Source organism: Babylonia areolata, chromosome 20 (genome assembly GCF_041734735.1).
Source record: "Babylonia areolata isolate BAREFJ2019XMU chromosome 20, ASM4173473v1, whole genome shotgun sequence".
Taxonomy (NCBI): Eukaryota; Metazoa; Mollusca; class Gastropoda; order Neogastropoda; family Buccinidae; genus Babylonia; species Babylonia areolata.
The window spans coordinates 39,078,858-39,098,857 of NC_134895.1; the positions used below are offsets into that span (position 1 = coordinate 39,078,858).

The 20,000-nt window shown below is 43.8% G+C and overlaps 1 protein-coding gene and 1 non-coding gene across 2 annotated transcripts in view; both read left to right on the forward strand.

The window, feature by feature from the left end:
• LOC143294605 (gastrin/cholecystokinin type B receptor-like) overlaps window positions 1-20,000 on the forward strand; it is an 81,055-nt gene that overhangs the window by 32,431 nt on the left and 28,624 nt on the right. The window contains exons 3-5 of the mRNA XM_076605981.1: window positions 3,016-3,130; window positions 11,982-12,110; window positions 14,274-14,401. Of these exons, the coding sequence (XP_076462096.1) occupies window positions 3,016-3,130; window positions 11,982-12,110; window positions 14,274-14,401 (372 nt within the window). The remainder of the gene's footprint in view (window positions 1-3,015; window positions 3,131-11,981; window positions 12,111-14,273; window positions 14,402-20,000) is intronic.
• Window positions 8,776-8,894, forward strand: LOC143295549 (5S ribosomal RNA). Its single transcript, XR_013057036.1, has one exon. It is a non-coding gene; the product is annotated as a 5S ribosomal RNA (ribosomal RNA).

Below are 20,000 nucleotides of genomic sequence, written 5' to 3' on the forward strand. Positions count from 1 at the left end.
TCCCCCTTCCCTTCACACCCCTTATCCACCTCCTCCCCTTTACGTCTCCCACCCTCACCCTCCCCTTCACACCCTCCTACCCTCCACCCTCCTCCCTCGCCCTCCCATTCATACCCTCCAACCCTTCTCCTCCCCCTCCCCTTCACACCCTTCCACCCTCCCCTTCACACCCTCCTCCCCTTCACACCCTCCACCCTCCCCTCCACCCTCACCCTCCCCCTCACCCACCCCTCCACCCTCTACCATCCCTCGCCCTCCCCTTCACACCATTCCACCCTCCCCTTCACACCCTCCTACTCTCTTCACACCCTTCCACCCTCCCCTTCACACCCTCCTACTATCTTCACACCCTTCCACCCTCCCCATTCACACCCTCCTACTATCTTCACACCCTTCCACCCTCCCCATTCACACCCTCCCTACTCTCTTCCACACCCTTCCACCCTCCCCATTCACACCCTCCTACTCTCTTCACACCCTTCCACCCTCCCCATTCACACCCTCCTACTATCTTCACACCCTCCCACCCTCCCCATTCACACCCCCACATCCCATTCACACCCTTTCACCCTCCCCTTCACACCCTCCTGCTCTCTTCACACCCTCCTGCTCTCTTCACACCCTCCCACTCCTTCACACCCTCATCTTCACACACCCCCACATCCCCTTCATACTCTTCCACCCTCCCCTTGACACCCTCCTACTCTCTTCAACCCCTCCCCTTCACACCTTCTTACTCTCTTCACACCCTCCTACTCTCTTCACACCCTCACACTCCTTCACACCCTCATCTTCACACCCACCCACATCCCCTTCATACTCTTCCACCCTCCCCCTGACACCCTCCTACTCTCTTCAACCCCTTCCCTTCACACCCTTCCACTCTCCCCTTCACACCCTCCTACTCCCTTCACACCCTTCCACCCTCCCCTTCACACCCCCACATCCCATTCACACCCTTCCACCCTCTCCTTCACACCTCCTGCTCTCTTCACACCCTCCCATTCCTTCACACCCTCATCTTCACACCCTCCTACTCCCTTCACACCCCCACATCCCATTCACACCCTTCCACCCTCTCCTTCACACCTCCTGCTCTCTTCACACCCTCACACTCCTTCACACCCTCTCCTTCACACCCTCTCCTTCACACCCTCCTACTCCCTTCACACCCTTCCACCCTCCCCTTCACACCCCCACATCCCATTCACACCCTTCCACCCTCTCCTTCACACCTCCTGCTCTCTTCACACCCTCACACTCCTTCACACCCTCATCTTCACCCCCCCACATCCCCTTCATACTCTTCCACCCTCCCCTTGACACCCTCCTACTCTCTTCAACCCCTTCCCTTCACATCCTTCCACTCTCCCCTTCACACCCCCACATCCCATTCACACCCTTCCACCCTCTCCTTCACACCCTCCTGCTCTCTTCACACCCTCCCACTCCTTCACACCCTCATCTTCACCCCCCCCCACATCCCCTTCATACTCTTCCACCCTCCCCTTGACACCCTCCTACTCTCTTCAACCCCTTCCCTTCACACCCTCCTACTCTCTTCACACCCTCCTACTCTCTTCACACCCTCACACCCCCCTTTCATACCCTCCACATCATCCCCTTCATACCCTTCCACCCTCCCCTTGACACCCTCCTACTCTCTTCAACCCCTCCCCTTCACACCTTCCTACTCTCTTCACACCCTCCTGCTCTCTTCACACCCTCCCACTCCTTCACACCCTCACCTTCACACACCCCCACATCCCCTTCATACTCTTCCACCCTCCCCTTGACACCCTCCTACTCTCTTCAACCCCTCCCCTTCACACCTTCCTACTCTCTTTACACCCTTCCACTCCCCTTCACACCCTCACACCCTCCCCTTCACATCACCCCCTTCATACCCTTCCACCCTACCCTTCACACCCTCCACATCCCATTCACACCCTTCCACCCTCCCCTTCACACCCTCCTACTCTCTTCACACCCTTCCACCCTCCCCTTCACACCCTCCTACTCTCTTCACACCCTTCCACCCTCCCCTTCACACCCGCACATCCCATTCACACCCTTCCACCCTCTCCTTCACACCCTCCTGCTCTCTTCACACCCTTCCACCCTCCCCTTCACACCCTCCACCTCCCTTCACACCCTTCCACCCTCCCCTTCACACCCTCCTACTCTCTTCAACCCTTCCCCTTCACACCATCCCACTCCACTTCACACCCTCCTACTCTCATCACACCTTTCCACTCCCCTTCACCCCTCCCCTCCCCTTCACACCCCCCCCCTTTAAACCCTCCCACCATTACCCTCCCCTTCACGCCCTCCTACCCTCCTCCTCCCCTTTACACCTTCCCACCCTTCTCCTCCACCTTCACACCCTCCCACCCTACTCCTGCCCCCTCCCCTTCACACTATCCCACTCCCCTTTGGAGAAGCTTTCAGGGAAGCTTTCTCTGTCTCTCTCTGAGGCACCTGAAAGCTTCTCTGTAGGCCTTCAACATCAGCCACGACACATGGGAGCTGAATGCAATGGACAGACCAAAGTGGCGTTCAGCTGTCCACAAAGGCGCCAAATCCTGTGAAACCAACAGAATCGCTGCAGCAGAGCAACGCAGACAGGCCAGGAAAAGCAGTGCCAGCAAGTCCCCGACAGCCGCCACCATCCCCTGTCCACACTGCGTCAGAACCTTCCGGGCGCGGATTGGCCTGACCAGTCATCTGCGCACCCACAGAGCCCAACCCACCCACCCCCCAGGATGACTAGATGGTCCTCGTCGATCCCGACGGACGAACCACACACTCCCCTTTTTACACCCTCACACCCTTCCCACTCCCCTTCACACACACCCAACACTTTTCTCCTCCCCACCCCCCATCGTCCTCCACCCCTCATCCCCCCCTACCCCCCCCCCCTCCCCCCACACACACCACCTCCCGACCACGACTTCCTCCTCCCCACCCCCTCCTACCACACACAACAACTCAAACCACCTCCACCCCTTCCAGTTACACCCCTAACTCCATCCCACCCCTTGGGGAGACCAACGATGATGAGGCACCATTCTCGGCCTGTCGCGTGACGACCCACGGTTTGTTCGAGGACGGGAGCGGGAGTGTGCTGGTCAGTTAGTTTCTGGGGCCGGGGTCATCTTTTTTCCCGCTGGACCTTGGTTCTGATGTCCTGCTCCATCTTGAGCCGTGTGGAGGGGTCATTAATTGTCCTGTCCTCCTACTCTGTCTCTGTCTGTCTCTGTCTCTGTCTGTCTCTGTCTCTCTCTCTCTCTGTCTGTCTCTGTCTGTCTCTGTCTCTCTCTGTCTCTCTATCTGTGTCTCTCTCTGTGTCTCAGTCTCTCTGTCTCTGTCTCTCTGTCTCTCTCAGTCTCTCTCTGTCTCTCTGTATGTGTGGAGGGGTCATTGATAATTGTCCTGTCCTCTTTTTCTCTGTGTGTGTGTGTGTGCGCGCGCGCGCGCGCGTGCGTGTGCGTGGCTGGAGGGTGGATTTGGGTGTTGAATGCACTTTAGATGGGGTCCATCCATTTGGGTTACTCTCTCTTGCACCGCTTGGGGTGTGTGTGTGTGTGGTGGGGGTGGGGGTGGGGGGGGGGTTGGGTTAGGGGGTGGATTTGTCCGGTTATTGAAAGTGGTGTCTGGTTACTATCCCCCACGGGTAATAATCTTCTTTTTTTTTCTTGTTCTTGTGGTGTTCTTGTTTTGTTTGTTTGTTTGTTTGTGTTATTCTCTTTGTTGTGCATTGTTGTTGTTGTTGTTATTGTTGTTTTTGCTGTTGTTGATGAAGTGTGTTGTGATTGGTTTATCGTTGTAGTGAATTCTTCTGTCGTTATTGTTGTTGTTGTTGTTGATGATGTTATTTTCATTCTTCGTTGAACGATTGATTATTTTCTACGAATTTATTTTCTTTGACTTTCTTCTCTCGTTTTGTTTTTGTTGGGTTTTTTTCGGCTTTATTCTATCTTTTTTTCCCCTTCGTCTGTCTTCTTCTTGCTTTCTTCGCGCGCGCGCGCGCGAGAGAGAGAGAGAGAGAGAGCGAGAGAGCGCGCGTGTGTGTGTGTGTGCCCGCGCGCCCCTTCCACCCCCCCCCCCCTCTCTCTCTCTTTCTGTCATCTTTGAAAACATTTTAGAATTTATCTGCCATTGCTGTTGTGAAACCTCTAGATTCTCTCCATCTTTCTGTCAACCAGTCTGTCTGTCTGCTTCTCTCTCTCTCTCTCTCTCGCTCGCTCTCGTTCTCTCCCCCTCCCCCACTCTCTCTCTCTCTTTCTCCTTCTCTTTGTGTGTGGAAATAATTGTGTATCGTTAGAGTAAAAGGCACAAACAAGCAAACCCAAAGGGCACATATTAATGGAATTTACATAGGCCTACAATTCTTCATCGGCTTCTACTTACTGTCTTTTGAGCCGATGTTTCATTTGACGTTTGTCTTTTTGAACGTACGGAAATTAACTCTATCAGTGTGTGTGTGTGTGTGTGTGTGTGTGTGTGTGTGTGTGTGTGTGTGTGTGTGCGTGTAGGCGTGTGTGTGTGTTGGAAATGTCAGCCAACTTTATTTCTCAATGACCCGAGCGAGTATTCTTTTGTTTCCGTGAAAGACTTGTTTTTGAAAGTGGATTTTTGACTCACTTGTGCAAACAAAGTGAGTCTATGTTTTAATCCGGTGTTCGGTTCTCTCTCTCTCTCTCTCTCTCTCTCTCTCTCTCTCTGTGTGTGTGTGTGTGTGTGTGTGTGTGTGTGTGTGTGTGTGTGTGTGTGTGTGTGTGTGTGTGTGTGTGTGTGTGTGTGTGTGTGTGTCCGTGGTCAACTTTATCATTGCCATTTTCTCTGGAAACACTTTGTCTGCCAGTACCAAAACTGGCTTAAATATAGTATGAAAAAAAAAATCTCCACAGTCATACCAATAACAGATTGTAAGTCTCCCGAATTAAGCCGGGTTTTTTTTCTGAATCATTAAACGGTTTATTTCGTTGAGATGTGTTCCGAAATCCGAAAATTCTAAAATTTCTAAAAACCGTTTTCCACTAAGTTTGGCTGACTAGAAGAAGGTGGGTTGTTTTCGAATACGACATGACCTCGTGTTTCTTGTTCACAATTAGGCTAAAAGGAAAAAAAACAACACAAATTCTGGACAGAACACTTACAGTGATACTAACTACACCATCGACGCGTCTGCTGCATATAAATATCCTAAAGTGGACACTGAATTAATTTAACTCTCTCCATACGAACGGCGAAAGAGACGACGTTAACAGCGTTTCACTCCAATCACCATCATCAAAATATTGCAAGCAGAAGAATCTTATACTGAAGAGGTGAATGTTGACAAAGAATACCACAATTCTGACGACGGAAGCTAAAGGTTGGGTCATTCAGACACCCACTGGACATCCGAGGGGTCTGTGTAGAGGAGAAGAGAGGACTGGCCGTACTGAGTGAGTTAACTGGAATGAACACAAAAGAAAAATTGAATCAATCGTTTCTTTCAGCCTGTTGTAGACTGGTTTGTGCAGATCTAGAGATTAATCTCCGATGTGTTGCCATGCGCTTGAATGAGATGGCAACGTCTTCTTTATCGCCGAAATAAAATTTTTAAAAAAATCGGAGACAGAATAAAACACACGAAAAACATGACTTAAACGCGGCGTTATTACGTCCACTACAACCACATCTATTCATCACAGAAGAAGAAAATTTCAACATTGTTTTAAGTTTTAAATTCAGTCATTTGACGTCAGATGTCCCCGCAGCTTCGGGGATTAGTCTGTTTATATCAGAACTGAATATGTGTGGTTCGATCCCGATGGCATGCCTCTTGTTTAAAAATGTTTTTTTCCCCAAGCTTATCTTATATATGTTTGGTTTTTTTTAAATATATAATACAAAACACTTTTCAACGATTTTTTAAATCTCTTTTTTTTTTCTCCTCATGATTCCTTTACTGGATAAAGCGCGAAGCACAAGTGCATATTGAAGGCTTTGCCTCTTGTTCTTCTTCTGTCCAAATTACCTTATTTCTCTTTCTTATTATGCTCCTCCTTGTCCTTTTCTTTTTCTCCTCCTTCTTGTTGTTCTTGTTCTTGTTCTTTTTGTTGTTGTCGTCGTCGTCGTCGTTGTCGTTGTTGTTGTTGTTGTTCTTCTTCTTCTTGTTCGCCCACTTTGTTGAATTACACATAACTAGGCTGCAAAAGGTACATACGTACTGATGATCACAAATCATTTTCCGTGCTAATTAGTGTCGTCGTTTATATGATACATGATATTCTGTACATTGTTGATACATGATATTCTGTTGTTGTTTTTTGTTTGTTTTTGTTTGTTTTTTGTTTGTTTGTTTGTTTTGGTAAATCTAAGAAAAGGAGGTAGTTCACCTAAGTACCAAAACTAATGACAAATAGAAATAATAATATAAAGACAAACAAACAAAAATAGCTCAATTTTTTTTTATCACAGGTAAAGTTTGCTTTTATTCGAAAAAAAAAGACATTTGAACGCCCAGTTCAGTGCTCCCACATTGCCATAATATGCCTCTAATGAGAGAGAGAGAGAGAGAGAGAGAGAGATAAGTAAAAAATATTTCAATGTTAGGCCTCTGGCCCATAACATGATTGATGACATGATCTGTGCACAGGGGACTGTATACATTTTTTGTAGCTTGCATCCGCAGATTCATTACTTTGTGAACAAAACTGGACAGCTTAACTAAAACAGGTTAATTAGTACTAGACATAAGTAAGCAGAATTTAAACATACATGGATTTCGAGAATACTTTGGCGGAATGAATTCACTTCTTATTTCATCATACTTGGGACACATAAATAAAAAGTGAAGTTCTGATTCTAGCGTGTTCTTGCAAAAATGGCACCATTTGTTTCCGTCCAGGCTGGGTTTATATTGTAAGAAAATGTGAATTTAGAGAGGACATACCAAGAAAATGTTTTGTGCTGTTGGACATTCTTAACAAGATACAAATAAGGGCTGATCGTTTGGGTGTGTTTGAACTTAGAATAAACGTAATAGAAATAATGGGACTGCAGCGAATCATGCGAACTTTGAGCTTAACAACATGAAAGCCTTTGTTTAAATTCCCTGATAAACATATGAATGTTACCAACGCACTGTGCTTCCAAAAACCACCCCAAAGTCATATGTATATGTAGCAAAGTACTCAGCTGGCTGCAATGTCCACTTCACACACAAACTATAGCAGACGCCTTTTTCACAGCTTTGTACCTGCTGGTCTTCAATGACTCGCGCAGAATGCGTGACGCCATTCGAATTGTAAATGCAAATCCCATTCTAAACAAAGCCCATTTATTAAACTAGATCTATGTATCATTCACTGCCAGATTATGTCTGTTCTGCCTACACACACACACACACACACACACACACACACACACACACACACACACCACACACACACACTTCAATCAATTAGAAACATAATTTGGTTTCAGTGTAATCATTCGTCAGTGTAGGAATTTCAACTGACACTAAGTTTCACTGCAGTGATGGTGTCCAACCATTGACTGTTGATGTAACTTGTGCGGTCAACGCGATTTCAAATTTTGAACTGAAAGCTGTAAGCGTCTGCCAGTCACTTTTTCCCAGGTGCTGCTCTACGAAGTTGACATCGAGTGTAAACACAGTGAGCTGCCTAACATTCTACTGTAAGTACTTTGTAGAAGTTGTGCTGATGATTTGTAAATTGTAAGTTTCGACATTGCTTGCATTCATATTGTAAGCTTGTTGATAGTATCATTGATCGGTAAACTTTGTTAGAAGAATTGCAGTTGTTCGTTCACACGCCTTATTATTGTTTGACATAAGTTATGATTCTATCACTATGATCTGCTCCGAGACTGAAACTATTTAATTGTTTGAACGTCAAAGTCATTGACGTAGATTCTTGACGCAAAAACCTTTCTCATTTACTCTCAACGATGAAGGTTAGGCGATATTTATCCCGCTTTCCGCGGAGGAGATTTAGATGTTGAACACAGGCCATGCTTGCTGTGTTTATGTTTGACGCAACTGGATAACTTCTGTGAGTTCAATTGCTAGCTGAAGCCATTTGGTTAAGCCATGATTGTTCTTCCAATCGTTGTATTGAGCACCGACTTCTATTTGGTACCTCAGTTTACTAGTGTTTGACATCAAAGCCACTGATTCTATTATCTCTTATATTATTCATATATTATTTATTATTATCAGTTGTACTGCTACAGTCTCTTGCACTGACTCTCAGTTCTACCAGTCACTCAGTTACTGTGTGCCTTGTCTTCTGTTGATGTGTTTACAAGATAATGCTGGATTAATATCAGTTATTGGTTAAAACCATCTGATATGTATCACAGTCTGTTTATTGTAATTTAGCAACCATGCTGTCTCCTATACAGCCTACTCCAGTATAGTGCAACATAACTATTTCATTTGAGTCATTGACACAGTATAGGCTTTACATAATCTGTACTGTTGGTGTACTTTCACTAAATCAGCTTAGTTTCAACCGCTTTTGTCTACACTATTTAAATATATTCGAAATGTCATTTGCTGTCAGTGTCTAGTCTTCACACATGTGCATTATTGATGTTATGTTGTTGCCTACTCCAAGCCAAGTGGTAGTCTTTCCACTATAATGTATGATGTGCTTACAATCCACTTGCATTCCTGACATATTGCATTGATGACATTTGTTTGTTTGTATCTTTCAGGCACTGTCTTCACTTCTTATCGTTTCTTCTTATAATATTGCCAACGGTCATACCACGTTGAAAACGCCGGTTCTCGTCCGATCACCGAAGTTAAGCAACGTCGGGCCCGGTTAGTACTTGGATGGGTGACCGCCTGGGAACACCGGGTGCTGTTGGCAACCTTTTACTCAAGGCCTGACTAAGCGCGTTGGGTTACGCTGCTGGTCAGGCATCTGCTTGGCAGATGTGGTGTAGCGTATATGGATTTGTCCGAACGCAGTGACGCCTCCTTGAGCTACTGAAACTGAAAGTGAAATCTTCTTATAACAAGTGTATGATAAAACAATAGAAAACCCCCTTTTGTGACTGGCCTCAACATGTCTTTGGCCTGTGCGCGGATCTTTTCTATCCTTTCATCTTCATACTCTTTAATTCAGTAAATCAGTCATTCTTTTGTAACCCCTTTACGATGTACCTACCACTCGGTTCACGGTTACAAAAGTGGCATCGCCGGCAGGATATTGATCCAACAGAATTGATCCAAAACTATTTCTTCTTTTTTTTTTTATGTTTCTAATTCTTAAATCCCTTTCTCATCCAAATTAAAGCCCCTTACCACTCAAATTTGTTACAATTAGAATAGAATATGTCTTTATTACCAAGTGTACCGCGGTCACAAGGAATATTGGGGGGTGGGGTGGGGTGGGGGATAGTACATAACAAGATATGAATATAAACGAAAATTATACACAAACACAGATACAGTAGAACTTAGGATACATACAAGTGCATATCAATATAAAAACTCGTGCATACTCACACATGCACACACTGTACACACACACACACACACACACAAACTCTGTCACACACACAAACTCTGTCACACACACACACACACACACACACACACACACACACACACACACACACACACACACACACACACATATATATATATATACACACACTCGCACACACACACACACACACGTTTGAACAGAAGCTGCATATTACACACCCATGTGATGTAGGGAAAGAGAGACAGACAGACAGACAGAGAAGAGAGAGAGAGACAGGGAGAAAGGGGGATGGCGGAGAGTCTGTGTGCGTGAGGAGTAAGTGTGTGTGTGCGAGAGTGTGTGTGTGTGTGTGTGTGTGTGTGTGTGTGTGTGTGTGTGTGGTGCTTTTTTGGTTGTTGTTTTTTGTTTGGTTGGTTTTGTTGTTGTTGTTGTGTGTGTGTTTGTGTGTGTGTGTGAGAGAGAAAGAGAGAGGGAGGGGTGAGTGTGTATGTTTGTTTTTCTGAGGGGTGAGTTTGTGTGTGTGTGTGTGTGTGTGTGTGTGTCAGTGCGTGCGTGTGTGTGCATGTTTGTGTGTGTGTGTGTGTGTGTGTGTTTTTTGTTTGTTGTTTTTTTAACAGCACTGTGCTAGAGAGCGTTGGTTAACACCACACTCGCTCGCACCCCCGACACCCCCTCCCCCCACCCACCCACACACACACACACACACACCTACACACACACACCCTCAACCCACACCTTACCCAATTCTCAAATCGGATGCTTCTCTTGCACAAAGTGGCTTCACCAAAAACTTGCCTTCACGCGACAGTCAACGTCCACAATTCAGACATTCGATCCGCCATGACTTTGGGAGGGATGGGGAGGGGTGGGGGATGGGGGTGAGGGAGCGGGGGAGGATGTCTAATCCCGCCCCCCCCCCCCCCCACCCCCCCCCCCCCAACCCCTCCAGCCCCCACCGATCTCCAAACCAGCAACCTCCTCACTATTCCATCCATCCCCCTCCACACTCTTACTATCCTCCATCCCTATCCCCTCCTCACTCTCCCACCCCCTTGTCCTCCTTCCTGTTTACATCTATCTACGTCTGCTTCGTATCGCCCGCTTTCTTATTTGTCTGCTTTCTCAGATTTCGAAATCGTTGGGATTAGGAGAAAATACCTCTCATTTCCTACTGGCTTTTTCTCTTCCTTCTCCTCCTCCTCCTCCATTCCCCTCCACCCCCACCCAACCTCTTACCCCCTCCCCTACCCCCCCGTCCCCTGTCCCCCGCTCTCTTTCCCTTTTCTCCCCTTACCCCTTCCCTCTCCTCTCCTCTCCACCCTCCTGTCCTTGCTGGGGTCCCTAGGGCGGACACTGCAGGCAGTGAGGTCAATAATTGTCTGAAGTCTCGGAGCTCTGTCGATAATTTCGTGTGGGTGCTGTGTCATTATTGTCTTCGTACACTTGACAACACGCAACGCGAGTACGCGCGCCAGTGCACACACTCAGGCATGCAGGGGCAACGCGTGTGCATACACACACGCATGAAACACACACACACACACACACACACACACACACACACACACACACACATTCAGTGCACCATAGATCTTGCTGAACACAGCAGCATTTTGGGATGTGGTTATTGTCACGAGTCCAAAGGAACAGCAGCAAACCACATCTGTCAGGGCCAGTTTGCCAGCCAGGATGACTAAAGAATGGTATGAAGTTTTGTTGACTCACTTGTGTAAACAAAGTGAGTCTATGTTTTAAGCCGGTGTTCGGTTGTCTGTGTGTGTGTGTGTGTGTGTGTGTGTGGTAAACTTTAACATTGACATTTTCTCTGCAAATACTTTGTCAGTTGACACCAAATTAGGCATAAAAATAGGAAAAATTCAGTTCTTTCCAGTCATCTTGTTTAAAACAATATTGCACCTCTGGGATGGGCACAAAAAAATATTTAAAAAATGAAGCCTAATTATATGCAAACTGCATTTACTGTTATATTTATATTTTTTGTATTCTCTAAACTTGGCACTTTGATCTGATATTCTGACACAACAACAAGAGCAGTCATTATTATCATTTTTTTGTTCAAACAGGAACTTCTTTTGCTAAGCATGGAAGTTTTATTTATTTTGCAAACGTTTTGGTGCAGATAGTAAAAAAAGGGAAATTACTCTGTAATTAATGCTACGGGACTTAATTCGAATCTGGTTAGGACTTTTTTTCTTTCTTTTTTTTTTAACGCGAAGCTTTATAATAACAAATACAGAACACATTTTAACAATTAGATTTTTTTTAGGTGTATCACAAGTGAGTCTTGAAGGCCTTGCCTCTCTTGTTTTGTTTTTGTAGGATCAAGCGCAATTCTGTACTTTGGTATACTGACAGCAATCTGGCCTGCCACAATCATTGAAGCCGATGTGAAATTGACAACGACAGTAGATGTGAACCACAAGAACCCTCGGTTGGAATCAGGGCGATGAAATGAAGCCAGACGACACAGACCAGACTGCCCATACAGGCCCCAGTGGGACAGTCCGGAAAGCAGTGGCACCAACGCCAGCAAGGTTCCAACAAGCCACGCTGATGTGCAAGCTGCAATTGGTACACCTTTATCAATGCTCAACGACCTTCCAATGAAACAAAGGACGATAATGTGATCCCAGACCATAAACCGAATGATAAAAATCGACGCTTCACTGGACAGAACTGACAGAAATCCAGTCACTTTACAACCCACGCTGCTCGTCCATGTCTTTCCAAACTGGAGGTGCACTCCATTGGGGGAAAATCGTCTATAATCACAGTAACGCTGACGTACCAACCCGTACAGATTTGAGCAAACTGAAGATGGTTAACATGCATCACCATGTTGCCCTCGATTGTGGATTGCCAGAGAGCGTCTGAAGCAAAGGACATTACCTGAAACACCAACGGTGCAAACTAAGCGAAAGAAAACTCCATGGAATTCGCTTGGTAACAGTGTTGTGCACGAAGGAATTATTGCATAAGGTGAAGCACATTTCAGGTTATTTGACTGTTTATGAACTATGTTACCACAACAAAATCTATAGTTTGATGAAAAAAAATGTTTCCAAATGTCTTGACCTTGATTATGTATCGAAAAGAAAGTTTATTACCAGTTTCCCTCTTATGTCCAATTCGGTCAACTTAGAGATTTTTTTTAACCAATAGGTTCAATGGTTTCAACTGTAGAAAAAGACACATTCAAATGCATCACAAGAGGCAAATATCTAGCTTAATCGCTGGTAAGGGTTTCCAGATAAGTTCTCGATTTAACCATTTTTCTCATCTCGAAGCAAATCTTTGATAGCGTTGTTCTGAAGCTGTAAAATCTGTAGATATGGAAGGTAAAAAAATGGAAATAAAGAAATCAGCCATATCTAGAGTTCTAATCTCATTATCAAAAAAGTAAACAAATTCCAGATTAGGAAGCTTAACAAGTGAAATATTTACAAGTGAACAATGCTATAATGTCAGGCATATGTTATACATATTTCCAATGACTTTATTCGCTATCATTTTCGAGCCTCTGGCGTCCACGTATCGGAGATACAGTGGGTAAAGAGTGCGTGCATAGGAAACAGTGACCTTGACATCGGCAACCTTGAGGACAGGTCAAGTCACACATGAGTTCATCATCCCGCGGTGGGCACCGATCCCAGCCGTTGCAGAGGCTAGTTCCATGCACGCAAACTGAAGTTGGACACTGGTAGAGGCCATCACATGTCACTCTCTTACATCCTCGCTCACCTTCTCTGTCGATACAGTCTGAATGACCGTTGCATCGGGTGTAGACAGGTAGACACTTCCACAGCTTAACTGTGCAATGATAATGGCTTTCAAGACAAAACTCGCCAGTTTTCATCACCTGTTGACTAAAATATCCAGAGCCATCTAGGTTAATGTAGAAACGCTAATCTTAGTCATCAGCATTGACCAGAGCACAACAGCGGTATGGATAACATCATTCCAACAATTTATCTTGTCAGAATGGTCTGCACAGTCAGTATTCGTTGCATTATTGGCTTTATATATATATATATATATATATATATATGTGTGTGTGTGTGTGTGTGTGTGTGTGTGTGTGTGTGTGTGTGTGTGTGTGTGTGTGCACGAGGGTTACGATTTTGTAAGGTTTGTAACATGTCTGTGATTGGTGATGAGTTTCATTTTATAATGGAATGTCCCAATTATGATCAGTTACGAAATAGATATGTTCCTAAAAAATATTTGTCTCCAAAATCGGTTTTTAATTTTTGTAATATGCTCAAAGGAGGCAAAAAAGTCATTTTAGCTGTAAGTAAGATGATTAGATTTGCAAATGTTGCCTAGTTATACTTTTGGAGTTAAAAGACATTTGTGTTTTCTCAACTTTATGTGACATTGTTGTGTATTTGGAAATGTTTGTTATGGGCACGAAAATGAGTATTTTGCAGTAATCCTCCATACTCCAATAGGAGTGAAAGGATAATTAAAACTTGAAACTTGAAACTTGTGTGTGTGTGTGTGTGTGTGTGTGTGTGTGTGTGTGTGTGTGTGTGTGTGTGTGTGTGTGTGTGTGTGTGTGTGTGTGCATTATATGTATTGGTCGTTAGAGCACAGGGGATCGTGACGCAGAGGGTGTTGACAGAATGCTTCATCAGTGTTATCTGTACAGTCCTGGCGGAAGTCACACACGATGGTGTACTGCAGTGCTGTGTCTTCACCGTCACATGTGAACGTGGCCTCATCGCTGAACAGAGAATTCCCCTCACCATTCAGCTAGCGGCCAGTCACGTTGAGAAACATGCAGAACAGGGAGTGTCTGGATTTCCTACATCGACTACAGGCCAGAAAGAGATGTGTGGTGTGGTTCTGTGGACCACCCAGTAAAACCTGCAGTTTTTTTTTTTTTTTAGTGTTCCATGAGACATTACAGCCTGTGAAGTAGACACTGTGGTGGGTTGCTCTTGGATTTCACACAATGCACTATCGGAAGTATACCCTAATATCTTCCACCTTACTGAGTTTGTTTTATACACGAAACTCCGTATCGGCGACACAGAGCAGTGCCCCTGCAGAACAGGCAGCCAGACAACAGAACACCTGCTGCAGTCCTGCCCGCTCCACCAAGCGCTCCGAGAGAAAACCTGGCCCGACCCAATCCCAGCGGCCCGGAAGCTCTACGGAGGACTGGAGGACCTGCGACGTACTGCCGCCTTCGTCGAGGAGACGGGGGAATCCATCTGATAAATGACGAACGAGACAACAACTGACTTTGTCTTAGTAATCCAGCGATGTAAGCATCGCAGTCTTCACAGTCCTGTCTGGGGTGTATTCCCATGAATTTCTTAAATTGAGCTGACAAAAGAAAAATGAAGAAAAAAAAAAGAAAAAAAGAAAAAAGAATGAAGACAAATTTGTTAAGTGGCTGGAGTCTCGTGCTGACCTGATCATGGCTTAAAACGTTGTGTGACGTACACTGAATAGTGTGTTACTTTGCACAGCATTTGACAACATTTGGAATACATCTATATATCTATATCTATATGTATATAATATGTATATATATATATGTTTCTGTTGTATTTTTTTTCTTTCCAGTTCCACGTTTTGTATCCATTATCATGATTTGTTAAATGGTAAAAGAAAAAGAAATATGTTCCACTGTCGAAGCACACACACACACACACACACACACACACACACACACACACACACACACACACACACACACACACACACACACACACACACACACACACACTGTCTCTCTCTCTTTCTTTCTGTCTCTCTCTCTCTCTCTCCCTCCCTCCCCCCCTCTCTCTCTCTCTCGTTCTTTCTCTCTTGGCCAATTATATAAGATTTGAATTTATGAAAGAATATTCTGTTTTACCAATGGATTGAATTGTCTTTAAAAGAATAACAAAGTAAAATAATCGGAAACATGAATGCCTTTTGCGACCCCTCTGTAATTTCCCTTAATCATCATAACAATAACTGTCTTTCCATTACAAAGTTGACTGTTCTTTTTTTACTTGTTGCTCGTAATTTGTCATCTTTCCCTCTTTTTTTTAATTTTTCTCCTGGAGTGAATTTTTTTGTTTGTTTTTTGTTTAAACAACGTAATATTTCTATTGTGCGATCAAACATTTCGTCTTCAGTTACGAATGTGTCATGAACGTAATGATAAGGAATTGCTAAGAACACACAATAGAACACAGAATACATTCTGTCTGGTTGTGTTTTTTTTCATTTATCCCTCCCCTCCTTCCTTCTTCCTTTCTTTTCTTCATTCCTCCCTTTCTCAATTCCTCTTTCCATCCCTCCATTCCTTCCATCCTCCCTTCTTTCTTGCTTCCTTCCTTCCCTCCTTTCCTCCCTCCTTCCCTTCCTTCTTTCCTTCAACCCTTCTTTCCTTACTTTCTTCAACCCTTCCTTCCTTCCCTCCTTCCTTCCTACCTTCCCTCCTACCTTCCTTCCCTCCTACCTTCCTTCCCTCCTTCCTTCCTTCCTCCCTCTCTCTCTCCCTTCAATTCTTCCCTCCTTCACTCCTTCCTTCCTTCCTTCCTTCCTTCCTTCCTTCCTCCATCCCTCCCTCCCTTCCTCGCTCGTTCGTTCCTTCCTTTCACCTTTCCTTCCTTCCTCCCTCCCTCCCTTCCTTCCTTCCCTCCTCCTTTCCTTCCTTCCTTCCTTTCCACCCCCTCATCCTTCCTTCCTTCCCTCCTCCCTCCCTCCCTTCCTTCCTTCCTCCTTTCCTTCTTTCCTTCACTCCTCCTTTCCTTCCTTCCTTCCTTCCACCCTTCATTCCTCCATCCTTCCGGTTCCCTCCCTCCGTCCCTTCTTTCCTCCTCCGCTCTCCCTCTCTCCCTCTCTGTCTCCCTTCCTTCCTTCTTCTTCATCCTTTCTTTCCTTTCTTTATTTTTACCTCCCTCCCATACCTCCCTCCCATACCTCCCTCCCATCCTCTGTGTCTCTCTGTCACTCCGTCTCTGTCTGTCTGTCTGTTTGTCTGTCTTTCTCTGTCTGCTTCTTTCTTCCCATCTCTGTCTTTCTCTGCCTCTCTCGCTGAAGGAAAAAAAAAATCGGAATTGCTTGGCTTTGATTGGAAACACTTGGTCTGAGTGCCAGCAAAAAGTTAAAAAAAAAAGTATTTCCGTACAGACGTGGCACACACACACACACACACACACACACACACACACACTCTCTCTCTCTCTCTCTCTCTCTCTCTCTCTCTCTCTCTCTCTCTCTCCAAATGAAAACGACGGGTATCTGAGTAACGTGAGCAACTCAATAATGGAGATAAAACAACATTGGGACATAGATAGTAGTTGTTGTCAGTTTTTTTGTTTTTTTTAATTTTTTTATTTATCTATAAGTTTTTAAGGTTTTGACACACAAAGTTTGAAAGTTTTATAATGAACGAAAGGTGAAGAATGAGGAAGTAGAATAGAAAGGACATAAAGAGAAGATAGAGAACGCTTAGAAGGAATACCACGTCTCCTATTAAACCGAACGTAATATGTGTGTCCTTTCTTCTCTCCTCTCTTCTGTCTGTCTATCTGTCTGTCTTTCTCTCTCCTCTGTGTGTGTGTGTGTGTGTGTGTGTGTGTGTGTGTGTGTGTGTGTGTGTGTGTGTGTGTGTGTGTGTGATTCCATGTCTCTCTCTCTCTCTCTTTCTGTGTCTATCTGTATCAATCTGCTTGCCTGCCTGCCTGGATGACTGGATGACTTCCTGTATACCCCTTCCTCCTCCGCCACCTCTCTCTCTCTCTCTCTCTCTCTCTCTCTCGACTGATATCTTTTCCATCATTTATGCATTCATTCATTCTCTTTCTCTGTCTATGCGTCTTTGTCTATGTATCTCTTTCCGTGTCTGCACTCTGTATCTGTCTGTATCTCTGTCTGTCCCCGTGTGCATCTTCTCTGTCTCTGTATCTCTCTCTCTCTCTCTCTCTCTCTCTCTATCTCTGTTTGTCTGCCTGTCTGTCTCTCTAACTATGTCACTCTCTGTTTTTCTGTCCGTGTGTCTGTCTGTCTGTCTGTCTCTGTCTGTGTTTTCACTCTCCCACGCTCTCTCTGTCTATCTGTCTGTCTGTCTCTGTCTCTCTGTCTCTCTCTTTCTCATTGTAGTCCTCAGGAAAATGAAATGTCACGTGATGATGAACATATTATGACAATGGAAGATCTGAACACGGTGTTTTTAGATCAGCCTATCACCTAAGAAGAAGTACTTTTAGCAATACGAAAGTTAAAAAAATGGCAAATCTGCTGGACCGGATGGAATGATTAGTAAATTATATATATATATATATATATATATATATATATATATAACAACAAATTTTGGCCATGCCATCAATTTTCTTGTCAAGTTATTTAATGTTTTGTTTGACCAGGGAGTCTATCCTGAAAACTTGTCAGAGTCAAATACCATTTCTCTCTTTGAAAAAGGTGAAAGAAATGAGCCGAATAACTATTGAGGGATATCGTTATGTGATATTGAAAATTAACTGTACGGTTCCATTATCAACGAAAGATTAACTTAATGGATAAAATTAAACGGCATGACAGGTGAATACCAAGCTGGCTTTAAGAAGGGTTATAGTACTATTGATCATATGTTCACTTTAATGGCAGCTGTTCAAAAGCAGTTTGCACATAATCGAAAATTATACGTTGCTTTTATAGACTTCGAAAAAGCCTTTGATTCAGTATCAAGAAAACTTTTATGGCCGATTCTTACTAAAAATGGTATAAAAGGTAAACTTTATTGCTGTATTAAAAGTATGTACTATGATGTCAAAGCTAAAATAAAACGTGGTGTTAAATTTAGTGAGCATATTAGATCTACACAGGGGATTGAACAGGGTGATGTTTGTAGTCCTATTTTATTTTCTCTGTTTATCAATGAATTAGCCCCAGAAATTTAAGAAAATGGTAGACATAGTGTCACTTTCGATTTGATAGGGTTATTGATATTGTTGTTTGCGGATGATATTGTTTTATTATCTGAAACTGTTGTGGGTTTACAAAACTAGTTAAACAATTTGCGCAAAGCAGCAAATAGGTTGGAACTTAAAGTAAATATGGATAAAACAAATGTAGTGGTTTTCAGAAAGGGTGGGTATTTAGCTGTATATGAAAGATGGTTTGAGGGGGAATTTTCAAATTTCTGTCATGAATACCTATCAGTATCTTGGTTTGTTCTTTTCCACAAAACTTAGTTTTACGTTCGCATGTCGAAACTTTGTTAGCAAAGGGAAACGAGCCGTCTTGAGCATATTACAATTAATATACAAGTTTGAAAGTAATTCTGTTAAACTATTTTTTTAATTGTTTGATGTTCAAGCCTAGCCTACAGTACAGTACGGTGCTGAGATTTGGGGGTGGAAAAAGGGTACGAGATAGAAAAACTACATTTGTTTGCTATGAAAAGGATTTTGCAGGTGGACAGAAGAACGCCAAATGACTTAGTGTACGGTGAACTTGGTAGTACCAGATTTATATTAATTCGTATGTAAAATGCATTAGGTATTTGTTGAAACTGGTTCAAATGAATGAATGCAGATTGCCTGCTTATTTGATTTGGATGCTGGGGGAAGGGTAACATGGGTAACTAGCATTCGAAAATGTTTATGTAGTAATAGTTTTGCGTTTGTATGGCTTAATCAAGGGGTTGGATGTGTTCATGAATTTCTTGTTTGCTGTGAACAGCGTATGGTCGACTGTAGATGGCAGGAGTGGAACGACCATGTACAAAATAGTGAAATATTATCTTTGTTCACATTGTTTAAAAGGAATCATTTCACAGAACCATATTTAGCAAAGAATATTAACCGAGTCATTAGATGTGCTTTAACAAAGTTTCGTTTTGGTGTATCTGATATCAATGTACACAATAAAAGATACAAGACCAGCACAGCAAACATGTGGTATGTCCGTAATGTAGATCTGCAAAAGAAGATGAAGTCCATTTCGTGTCATGTTGTCCTGTATTAGATGACTTGAGACAGAGATATATTCCGTTGAGATACTAAAGCAGACCAAGTAATTTTCGGTTAGTATTACTTCTGTATTCTACAAATGATAACGTCTTTTTTCTAATCTTGTCATATCTTTTCATAAATCATTAAAAAAAATTAATAAATAAAAAGACGTAGTTTCATGACTGGTTAAACAGAACAGAGCTTTGTTTGAGCATACATGTAGTAAGATTTTTCCTTATGCAAATCTTTTCATATAAGATATGTAATCACCCCTTCGAATGGGGCCATGGCCTTATTGAATAAACTTTCATTTCGTTTCGTTTCTCTGTCTGTCTGTCTGTCTGTCTCTCTCTCTCTCTCTCTATCTATCTCTCTCTCTCTCTCGTGATGGAAAATCTCCCCATCAATATCTAAACCCACAAGAGAATGGTCGCCAAACCCAGGGCGAGCGAACACGTCATCACACTGATCATATTCTTGCAGGCACGTCAGGCAA